The 12,500-nt window shown below is 44.8% G+C and overlaps 1 protein-coding gene across 3 annotated transcripts in view; it reads left to right on the top strand.

Annotated features, from left to right (window-relative positions):
- The window catches only part of LOC308317316 (zinc finger SWIM domain-containing protein 6-like), a 63,323-nt gene that overhangs the window by 23,659 nt on the left and 27,164 nt on the right, over positions 1-12,500 (top strand). For all 3 annotated transcript variants that reach the window (XM_080766226.1, XM_080766225.1, XM_080766227.1), the window contains exon 2: positions 7,748-8,104. In XM_080766226.1, the coding sequence (XP_080622352.1) occupies positions 7,748-8,104 (357 nt within the window). The remainder of the gene's footprint in view (positions 1-7,747; positions 8,105-12,500) is intronic.

Below are 12,500 nucleotides of genomic sequence, written 5' to 3'. Positions count from 1 at the left end.
GAATTCCAAACCCAGGTGTTATTTATGGCAAGAAATGTAGCTAGCAAGCTTGCTTGGCCTATAGAGTGTCGCAGTCCCGCCCCCTTTCATGGCGACGACAGGCCCGGAAGAGAATTCCCCGTTATTTTTCCCCATACATAGACGTTTCAAAAAAGTATTTATTTAAAGACCTTTTAAGCCTGGACAAAGCCAACTCTTGTTGTGACAAATCATGACAATAAACACAACGTTTTGGGCCGATCAGATAATTAGAAAGAGAAAAAAGGGCAAGGTACAACACTTTTGTTTTAGTTTTTCTTCTTTCTAATTATCTGATCGGCACAAAACATAGTGTTTATTGTCATGATTTGTCACAACAAGAGTTGGCTTTGTCCGAGGCTTAAACTTCTTTAAATAAATACTTTTTTAAACGTCCATGGGATAAATGAATGAGGAATTCTCTTGCGGGCCTGTTGTCGTCATGAAAGGGGGCGGGACTGCGACGCTCTATAGTCTATATAGCTATACTGTATGTATTATTAAGCCTATAACGTTATTATAGGCCGTAGGGGGATATTTTATCAAATGTATATCACAGACATAAAGATGACTTGTGTCTTTTTTTTGTCCTGACAATGGTAGTATATCTCCTGAAATGTTTCTTCCTGTGGGCGGTAGCTAGCATGCATGATAGCGATTAGCTTCCCTGTACTATCTGCAACAAGAACCTTCCTCCAGCTACACTATTTGATAATAAATCCCATGAGCCTGAACCTGAACTGTGCAAATCATGAATATTTATTAAATTTAGGTTCAATTTCATCTCTCAATTACACAATGTTCCTTTTTTTCCCTGTACCAGCAGGCCAACCGGAGCATTTCTGTAAAATCTGCCTTGCCTGACAGGCTCAATCCAATAAAATTAGAACTCAGTTTTGTAAGTGATAGTTAGAAAATTGCAAGTCATTCCTGATGTACCGCTTGGCAACTATATGGCAGCAGCCCAGTAGTCGACTGTCATTTCAGCCGCCAGCTGATGACAACTCCAATCACCCGCGGGCCATCAGTGCACATACACATACACATACACATACACATACACATACACAGTGTATTACACACACACGCATACACAACTGTGCTTGCAAACAGATGCCCTCTGTAGGCTCTGTTGCTATGATTAATATGTAGATTTGCTGTCAGAATCTCAAGAGGAAGTAATGCTTTGAAATTCAGACATTTTCTCAAAACATTAATTTGTGTGCATTTATCTGACAGTACGTCTATGTATATTCTAGCAGTATGTGTTTTTGTGTGTGCAATGCTGTGCATGCATTGACATGTGTCGTGAAAACACCTGCAGAGACAAAAGGCCTTTGGATTGTATGACGAGCAGTGGAGCAAATATGGCTGCCTCTGGAGCTCAGCTGTGTTATTCCAGTATGACAGACACACACACACACACACACACACACACACACACACACTTACGCCTGGAGCGTGGTCTCCTGCAGAACTGCATTGATCTATGTTTATAGTCTCGGTATGGGGGCTTCCTTATAGGACCACACACACACGCGCACAGTGACTGTAGTTAGACTTAACCTATGTGCAGTTTTTAAAAGGGTTTGTGTTTTCCTGTGTAATATCATTAATTAGTCTCTAGTTCAAGGAGCCGCACTGCAGAATGATGGGTGGGATGTGGGACCCTTTGACGACCCACTGTACTGTGTACAGCCAGGTCTTTCTCTAGGCTTAGGCCAGATTTCCTTTCAGTAGGGCCTCTGCATGAGTCAGGCAGTCTAAACAGATGGAATTCCAGTTCCAACGGCGGTTCCCTGTGAAGATCCTCTGGCCAATAGAGGATTCCACTTGAGAACCTTACTAGCCAGATCGCGCCAGAAGTGGCCCTTGTAGTTACACAGCCGTTTTAGGGCTGGAGAGCTGGGATTTAGGCACCGCTCGTCTTTGTCTGCAGTTCTTGTAAGTCATTTAATTGATGTTCAAAGCTTGAGGTGTACAACAGGAGCAGAAGAATGGGCCTCAACTCTCTTCATACTGTCTCTCATTGTCTCACTTCCACACTGTATTTGAAATTATTTTCTACATTAAATCTTTCTTTCTTTCTTTGTTTTAGCAAACGCAACCAAAAACATGTGCGCTCGCACACACACACACACACACACACACACACACACACACACACACACTGCATGGTGCCGTATTAGATTTAGGTGACAGTCACTCATGAGCCAATTCAGCCAATAAACTTAATGACCTTCCCACTGCTGGGCCCGAATTTTCTCCATTGACTTGGAATCTTAATTTGATTGGGGAAATATATGTATGATGCTCAATCTAATTTACCCCAGTGGTTTTGCAACACTGAGCGCTTTTGTGCTTAGGCAAGCAAACCTCTCAGCCCCGGCCCCAATCCCCACTGACTGCCTTCATGTGGGAAGGGTAAGCTATGGCTAAATCCTATTTTATAGGGCCTATATAAAGACTACATTCTTCCGTCAGGGCACGTCTGCATGGGTGTATGTCAAAGGAGCTGTGGGTCTTACTCAAGGCCTTCCTCCTTGAAATAAGAGCAGGATTCTGGTATTTCTGGGGCCCCTGGTTGTTGAATAGACAGAAGGAGTGGTCCTTGCTGGTCAAGAGAGTGCTTGCTGGCTTATCGGCACTTATATGATTTCAAAAAGAGAAGGAGAGATAGAGAGAGGGGCTATTTGGGGGAGAATGCTTTGATGTGGGTCCCCTTAGGAGTATGGGTGGTCCATGGTCCTTTGTGGGTTTTTAACATATACACAGTACACTCAAACACACTCACATACACTCATATTTGCTTGCTTTTTCATGCACTTCTTTTTTTTATCAGACTCTTGCACAGAGCTTCAAGCCAAGTGTGATTTCACCCGGGCGGTCAGGAGGGGTTTCTAGGGCAACCTCACAGAGGCCTTGTTCTAAAAATGGCCGCCATGGTTCCTTTGAAAGCCTGCCCTGGCTTTTCCAACATGAACACAGCCCTGAACACCACTAGCAGAGGGGAGGGGGGGGGGGGGGGGGGGGGCAATGAGGGCCGGAGAGGGGAATGCAGCCTCCCTAATAGCTAGCACATGAGACGTTGAAGGTTTCATACCCACCTAACCAGTAGTCGTGTGTGTGTGTGTGTGTGTGTGTGTGTGTGTGTGTGTGTGTGTGTGTGTGTGTGTGTGTGTGTGTGTGTGTGTGTGTGTGTGTGTGTGTGTGTGTGTGTGTGTGTGTTTTCAAATAAGATAAATAATTATTGATCCCTAGGGGGGTTCATAATGATGGCAGCAGAACCAAGAATGAACCACAGGAGAGGTAGACCAGCAGTGGGAGAGTGCTGCAAGGTAGTGTGCATGTGTGTGTGTCTAAACAGTAATATCCCTGTACTCAGCGCTTGGCTAAATTAAAAGGGCAGTTTTGGCGTGGGGGGCAGTTTTTGGTGCCCAGACGATTGGATGGAGAGAAGCGAAACTCATTACCTACCCATCTGTCAGAGAGAAAGAGAGAGGGAGCTGTGGGAATGTGGATGGAGAGAGGGAGAGAGAGATGAAACGAGTAGGGGAAGGTTGGAAAGAGAGAGTGTCCGTTAAACCCAGGGCAACAGTTTCACAATAGAACACCAATAACTCCTTTATCACCACTTAGTTTTTTTTGTTCTCCACATGTTTTGAATCTGCAAAAAATCTGAGTGTGTTAATTTTCCCTTTGGGAGAAAGAGAAGATATTTGCAAAAGAGAATACAGCTGTTTTTACAGGCGTGCGTGTGTGTGTGTGTGTGTGTGTGTGGGGTGTGTGTCGGTGTATGTGTTGGTGTGCACATGTGTGTGTGCGTGCTGTGTGTGTGTGCATGTGTGTGTCGGTGTGCACATGTGTGTGTGTGTGCGCGCGCTGTGTGTGTGTGTGTGTGTCGGTGTGTGCATGGTGTGCACATGTGTGTGTGCATGTGTGTGTCTGTCTTTCAGAGGCAGATTTTCCTTTGAGCTCCACATGTTTCTGATGTTCCCCTTTTCTCCTCCCTTCTCTGGACCATGGGCTAATCTTGACACACACACACACACACACACACACACACACACACACACACACAAACACTGGCACAAATGCATTGCATATACTGTGATAGGAACTATAAAAAGTCATTTGCAATCAGTGGGGCGTTTTTCTTACACAACTTCTATTTTTAGCTCTGCTAGTGATGGGGGCTCTAATGATGGGGATGTTGGCCAGTCTGTCGGCCCCGTCAATCACTTCATCTAGCTGTTATTTCCATGGAATTTGCTGGTCACGTTCATGCTCCCCACAGGATTTGGTGACCTCGTGGCCTTTCTTCTTGTGCCACCAAGTCCAATAGGCCGATTGTTTTAGCTCTGGACCCAAAAGGGGAATTCGATGTCTCCCCTAGAACCCCAAGCTAGTAAAAAATAAGCTCACACAAGTTCACAACGTGTCACATCGCGACACACTGTGAGCTTGTAGATCTTCTATTTTCACCATAGGCTACTATACTCCTTAAAAGTTGCTTTATTATTATTTTTTTCATTTCTGAAGTTATTTTGGAAAAAGCTTTGATATTGTAGTTATCTCTGAATTGTTACTTTTTTCCCCCATTAATGTTTTGAAATATAAATGTGTCCGCGACCCAGAAATAGGTCCCGACACAGTGTTTGGGAGAGGGTGGTCTAGTGTCTGTCCTCCAGTACAACCCTTATTTCTCATAATCTATTAGATTATAGGGGGGCAATATGGTGATAAATATCATATTGTGATACAATATTCAGAGATATATTGTGATACAGTGAATGCTTCTATTATTGTTCTATACCTCAATTTATACTTTTGTAGAACGACTGTTTTGTTAGCCAATTTTTTTTCCCACAGTTTCGTTTATTCCAGATTTCAGGGTAAATCAGATAATATAACAATATTGTTAGCCAAAATGAATACTGTATTTTAGTACAGTATTCACAGTAATACTGATTTGCTGACCCCATGGGCTTCTAATAGGTAGGTGATATGGGAGGGGGAGGGGCTGTAGTATAGGTAGATGATATGGGAGGGCTGTAGTATAGGTAGGTGATATGGGAGGGGGGGGGGGGCTGTAGTATAGGTAGGTGATATGGGAGGGGGGGGGGCTGTAGTATAGGTAGGTGATATGGGAGGGGGGGGGGCTGTAGTATAGGTAGGTGATATGGGAGGGGGGGGGGCTGTAGTATAGGTAGGTGATATGGGAGGGGGGGGGCTGTAGTATAGGTAGGTGATATGGGAGGGGGGGGGGGCTGTAGTATAGGTAGGTGATATGGGAGGGGGGGGGGCTGTAGTATAGGTAGGTGATATGGGAGGGGGGGGGGCTGTAGTATAGGTAGGTGATATGGGAGGGGGGGGGGCTGTAGTATAGGTAGGTGATATGGGAGGGGGAGGGGCTGTAGTAGAGGTAGGTGATATGGGAGGGGGGGGGGGCTGTAGTATAGGTAGGTGATATGGGAGGGGGGGGGAGCTGTAGTAGAGGTAGGTGATATTTATGCTTTAAGCAATATATTGTTTGTGCAAATATACTTTGGACACCTTTTTATGACTGGGGGAGATCAGAATTGAGCTGCAGGTACATATAGTTTGAACTGAATATTAAAACTGGGCCACAATCACACCACAATGAAGCAGTGGCTTATACTAGAGTGGCCGAATGGCAACAGCAAGGTCGCCAGTTCGAACCCGGGCTCCCCCAGAGTTAATTGCTCCTGATGTGCTGGTTGGTGCCTTGCATGGTTTCCGCTGCCATCAGTGTATGAATGTGTGTGTGAATGGGTGAATGTAATGCACAATCTCTGTAAAGCGCCTTGGATGAAGGCGCTATATAAATGCATAATTTACCATTTAACGAATGGCATGGTGACCTATAAGTAAACTAGTCCCACCCTTCCTTCTATAGAATTTCTGTCCCTGTGCAAAGGAGAAACGGCACAACGGGCACATGACACATGATGCCAAAATAGTTGATCTACAATCTCACAACAACGTGACACATAGTGAGCTTGTTAATCTGCTATTTCCATTGAATGTCCACACCCAGAACAGGGTCGCTCGCTATGGTTGTAGTGGTCTTTCTCTCTCTTTACTAGTGTATATTCCTTTAGCATTCTGCATAAATTCTTTTTCTGCACCCAGAACAATCTAGGAAAAATAGAAGCTACTGTGACCTGCCCTTGGTTTTCTGAGGGCAACCCTCACCCCCCACTCCTACTGTATATTATGCGATGAAATATTCAACTCTCAGCCCCCCTCCCCTCTCGTTCCTAATGCAGAGGCACAGAGAAGGCTTTGATATTCGTGTTAATACATGCTCGATATCACAGCGCACCATGTGCTCAGCCCTTTGATACATTTATTTAGAGATGTATGGTATGTCTTTGCCTGCTACGCATGCATTTTTCCCCGACCTCTCCTGAGCACATAAATGCATTCATAACCCGCTCTGTCTTTCTTAACCACTCCCCGTTATTAATAAATGCATGATCTCGTGCTGTGTGTGTGTGTGTGTGTGTGTGTGTGTGTGTGTGTGTGTGTGTCTCCTGCATATGCTCATCATCGGTGGGTGTATTAGGGCCACTGCTGGGGACCCCGCCCCACTCATGAATATTCATGTTCGCATAATGACCGTCCGCCGCCTCTGGAAAGAGCAGTCAGGAGAAGATCAAACGTTATATTCAAATGAAAGGCTGTATTATTGATAATCACGTACACAGACTAATAACCATACTCTCTATAGCCTCCATGCTTCTCTTCCCCGGACGGTTCTTCTGAATGTTGCACTTTTAGAGTCGATTGCTGATGCAAGATGCCGGTCTAGATGTCTGGCAGGCTCATGCAATATCACTCAGGCTGAAGCCTAATTTATGCTTCATAGTTTAAGTGTTTCATGACATGCAGAGAAAAATGATGTCCTTTCAACTGAAAAAAGAAAAAGCGAGAAAAAAAAGAAGATTAAATTAGACTTAATAGCAGAGAGTCTGTGGCCATTCTTGATGTTGCTCTCATGACAGGGGAACATGGGGCCTTTTGGCTAGTGACCACGGCTAAGTATGTGTATGTCTTGACTTTCACATGATTGGTGTGCTTGAACTTTAAAATCTATCTGGGAGAGATGGCTTCAATTATGTCATTTACTGAAGGTCAAATTCAATGAGTTCATCAAATCATCCAATTGTAATTTTTACTCAGTACTCTGTAGATATCTTGGCTATATAATAATATACAAAGGCTATACTTATAATATTACTATCTTCCTTGTAATATGTTATTTTGTCCAACCACTGACCATGTCTTGTTTGATTGTTTGTATATTTGAGGACAACACAATATAGTTTCAGAAATGTATTTCCATACATTTTGTTCTGGGTAAAATGGAGCTAAATGATCATTGCCGTCTTTCCGTCTCTCTTACCTCTCCTTTCTCTGTCCATCTCTCTTAATTAAATCCAATCCAATTCACTTATATTGGATAATATTTCCGTATTTGTTTAAAAAAAGAATCACACTCGTGTGCAGCGAGGGGGCCTCTTATGTCTTATCATCATACATCACATTCTGTGCTCATACGGACAGACATACACACAAAGCTGTGCACTCGAAAACATTAAAAAAGTAACAATATCGACAGACGACGAGTAAAAGACCATTCAAAAGGAACCCGTTTAATGAAGTTTCCCTCTCTTTCTCCCCGTTTGGCCGCAATTCCCAGGGTTCCACCTGAGCGGCACGGTGACGGACCCGGCCACGCCCTCGTCGCCGGAGCTCGTGTGCAGCGTCAGCGTCAGCTTCGACCGCTGCAAGATCACCGCCGTCACGTGCACGTGCGGCAACAAGGACATCTTCTATTGCGCCCACGTGGTGGCGCTGTCCCTGTACCGCGTGCGGAAGCCGGAGCAGGTCAAGCTACACCTGCCCATCTCAGAGACCCTGTTTCAGATGAGCAGGGACCAGCTGCAGAAGTTCGTCCAGTACCTCATATCGGTCCACCACACGGAGGTGTTGCCCACCGCACAGAAGCTGGCCGACGAGATCCTGTCGCAGAACTCTGAGATCAACCAGGTCCACGGTGAGCCAACTGTGTGTGTGTGTGTGTGTGTGTGTGTGTGTGTGTGTGTGTGTGTGTGTGTGTGTGTGTGTGTGTGTGTGTTATCTGCTGTTTGAGACTTGTGTCCATTTGATTGTGTGTATGGGATTAAAATCCCCAATGCCCTGTGTTTGTTTATATGCAAGCATATTTCTGTTTATCTGTGTGGTGTGTGTGCGAGCGCACGCACAATGTCTATGTGTGCGACGTGCGTGTGTGTATCGACTGTGTAATAAAGGTAGAGTCTAGCAGGATCAATGCTCCTCATTAGAGATCCAGGCAGTAAAGGAGAGACCCTATGCCTCTAATCAACACTATAGACCTGTTATTTACCTCTGAGAGGGAGAGAGCGAGAGGCAGACAGAAAGAGACAGACCAGAGCAGGAAAGGGAAGTAAAAAACGGCAAACAGATCTACGCTGGCTATTTTCATCCGAGAGAAAGGAGCGATGGACATAACAGATGCATGAGGATCAAACAGAATAAGAGAATGAAATAGGACGTGGGAGGTGGCGGTGTGGAAAAGCAAACTCTCCTGGTTTACTCTCCTTACCACCTCTCCTCTGAGGAGGACGGGATATAGAGATTGAAATATGGATGTCATGTTAGGGACAGACATAGCTGAATGTGTAGAGACTAGATAGGCTGAGAGTCAGAAGGTCCCCGGTTCACACCCTGGACTGTGTCAAAGTATCAAGACGCATAACCCCTAACTGCTCAAATAGCGCCCCCACAATCGTTGGAATGGGCATTTCATGCATTTACAGTTATGAAGAAATACCCCAGAGGAGTGGGGACTGAATTGATGTTGTTGTTGTTATTATACATGATACTCAAATACATCACGTAGAGACAGTGATATGTTTACTTCAGTTCATACACCATTGTATGACCAAGTATAATAAATCTGGGTTTACTGGAACACCACTATTTACCAGAAGCAGTGAGTGCATAATCCGGCAACGGCATGAGACGCGTCACTACTGGGGGGAGGAGTAGGTGGATGGATTATGACAGCTCCGTTCCACTGCTCTGTCAGTCCGTTCGGCAGCCACGCAACAACCACCACAACTGCCGGTAAACTGCCGGTAACAGCCGTGGCGCTGCCGGGGGGAGGGGTGGCATGTCACTCCACTGCCACTCTATCTCGTGGCCGCCGCTTCACGCTTCACGCAGCAACTGCCGGTAAACTGCCGGTAACCGCCGCCGGGAGAAGGGGCGGCAGCTACCGGGGAAACTGGGGGGATTATGACACTCGACTGCTGCTCTCTACCGTTTTCAGTGCGTTTCATCCGACATGCGTTGCGTCGTGCTTGCGCTTGCGGTTATGGTTAGGGTAAGGGTTTGGGGTAGAGTGTCGGACTGATGCCGCCGAGAAATACTGCCGCCTGCCGCAGGTGTTCCACGGCTGATGCCATGCGTTGTGTTGTGCTTGTGGTTATGGTTTGGGGTAGAGTGTTGGACTGATGCCATGCGTTGTGTTGTGCTTGTGGTTATGGTTTGGGGTAGAGTGTTGGACTGATGCCATGCGTTGTGTTGTGCTTGTGGTTATGGTTTGGGGTAGAGTGTTGGACTGATGCCATGCGTTGTGTTGTGCTTGTGGTTATGGTTTGGGGTAGTGTTGGACTGATGCCATGTGTTGTGTTGTGCTTGCTGTTATGGTTTGGGGTAGTGTTGGACTGATGCCATGTGTTGTGTTGTGCTTGCTGTTATGGTTTGGGGTAGAGTGTTGGACTGATGCCATGCGTTGTGTTGTGCTTGCTGTTATGGTTTGGGGTAGAGTGTTGGACTGATGCCATGCGTTGCGTTGTGCTTGTGGTTATGGTTTGGGGTAGTGTTGGACTGATGCTGCAGAGAAACACTGCCGCGGGTCTTCCGTGGAAGATGCCGCTACCGGAAAATGCACTCGCTCTCTCTCCTATTTACCTCATTCACTAAGCTGGGGTCTGCACATATTTTATTTTATTTTCACTTTGTACCTTTCCACATTTCTGCACGTTTTAGTGGACGTACTCGTACACTCAAACTCACATCTGCTCCGGAGCAGACTTATACTGTATGCCTCAAACATTGTGTATATGTTTGTAGAATGCCTTATTCTTCATGCAAAAAGCCAAACCCTGAATAAAATATTTATGTGCCCAACATTTGTCATATATAAGAAAAGAAAAACGATGTCAAACATCTATGGATGCATATTATAGACATTATGCAAACCAATTTGTATTTATTTTCAGTGGATGCATTTAGAGCTGAATTATTACGTCCTTCGTCGTATTTGTCGTGTCTGTAAATGTGGCCATGTGCATTATATTGCAGGAGGCAACAGGTGCAACTCCAATGTCACGCTATTCATTTATAATATTAATCACATGAATGCCACACAATAGTCTAATAAGTCTTACCATCCAATCTGATGAGGATACAGTATGGATGAAATCTAGCGGTGTCCATATCCATTCGGACGTAGGACAGGGTATGTTGTTAATCCAAAGGACAGATTTCTCCTCTGTAATCAATAAAGCACGATCTGGTCGGATCTCTGCATTCCTGGATTCCAGCGGCATAATGTTACCCCTTTAATAGAAAACTAAGGCTTCTATAAAATCGTTTCCACGTTGTTTTAGTATTTGGTGGTGGGGTTAAACCTTTTTAACACCAAAGAGCAGTCTAGTTTATTAACGCTTCAGTTGATCCATCGCGTGATCGAGGGACTCCAGACAGAGCAGATGTACAAATTGTCAAGGCGGTGTGACTCGACACAGTGGAAGCTTGCAGATCTGTTTTTTCCCCCACGCTGGTTATTTCTGGTTGCCTTTTATGGTGTTAAATGGGTCTTTTATGGTGTTAAATGGGTCTTTTATGGTGTTAAATGGGTCGTGGAACAATTGTGACTTAGAAGCAAAAATTTGATACACCTTTTTACCCACAAATCACGGCTGTGCATTCAAAATGGATGTATAATTTAATTTACGACCAGCTTAATTTATACACAACATTTACGACAAGGTTAGTGAATGAAGCCTACTATCTTTATCTTTCTTATAATAATTAAGGTTTGCTAATTTGCTCACCTGAAGGATGTCAGATGACCCGCCCAGCCGATAATTATAACATTATGCCTCAATTCTATCCCTATGAAGTTCCTGATAATGTGATGTTCAACACCTGGTGATGATAAACACCTGGGAGAATTATAGCAGTGTGCAAGTCTGTTCAGCACCTGCACCAGGGTTCACAGTAAAATATACTGTTATTCACCGCAGTGTACACAATTTATTTTTTACAACATTCGGAGCCGAGTTTACACTCTGGGTTCTGCTGTATGTGTGTGTGTGTGTGTGTGTGTGTGTGTGTGTGTGTGTGTGTGTGTGTGTGTGTGTGTGTGTGAGTGAGTCCACACTGTGGACGTGCATGAAAAGACTGAGAGGAAGGAATACACAAGAGAAACACGCAGAGGAGCGATGTAAAGGAGAATGAGAGAGATGACATTCCTATCTTGTTATCAACAAATGTGCCACTGTCTGTACCTCAGAGAAGAGAGAGAGAGAGAGCTAGGAGGATTGGAGAGAGGATAAGAGATGGAGAGAGAGGAGGAATGGAGAGAGGATAAGAGATGGAGAGAGAGGAGGAATGGAGAGAGGATAAGAGATGGAGAGAGAGGAGGAATGGAGAGAGGATAAGAGATGGAGAGAGAGGAGGAATGGAGAGAGGATAAGAGATGGAGAGAGAGGAGGAATGGAGAGAGGATAAGAGATGGAGAGAGAGGAGGAATGGAGAGAGGATAAGAGATGGAGAGAGAGGAGGAATGGAGAGAGGATAAGAGATGGAGAGAGAGGAGGAATGGAGAGAGGATAAGAGATGGAGAGCGAGAGACAAGTGGGGATTTTGAGAGAGCGGAGAAGGAAAGAGAATGATGTGATGATGGAAGGAACAAGGGGAAAAAGGCGGAAGACTTGAGAGAACGGAGGAAAGAGTGAGTGCACAGACAGATCCTCCGTGTTAATTTAACTCAGAAGAGTTGGATGTTGGATGAGTTGGAAGAGTTGGAGTCCTTTTTTGGTTCCATTTTGTACACCGTTCGGATCTGAAGAACACTGAGGATTTCACTGTGTAGAGCAGCAAACTAGTAGAAAAACAGACACACATGTCCTCTTATCAGTTCACTTGGTCTGTTTTAGTTTGATAGGCTATTGATATGTAGCTCTTTCATCAATAATTCTATAAATGACTAAAGCATGTCATCAGGTTGAAAGCTTCTGTGAACATGTGCAATTGTGCACACACACACACACACACACACACACACACACACGTGCCCACTCGTGTGTTTGTTGTATGGAATATCAATGTTTATTTTTAGTGTTTCAAAGTGCTTT

The sequence above is a fragment of the Protomyctophum bolini genome (assembly GCF_963924005.1).
Source record: "Protomyctophum bolini genome assembly, chromosome: 6".
Lineage (NCBI taxonomy): Eukaryota > Metazoa > Chordata > Actinopteri > Myctophiformes > Myctophidae > Protomyctophum > Protomyctophum bolini.
The sequence above is the reverse complement of the archived record's forward strand: the minus strand, read 5'-3'. Positions and strand labels throughout refer to the sequence as shown.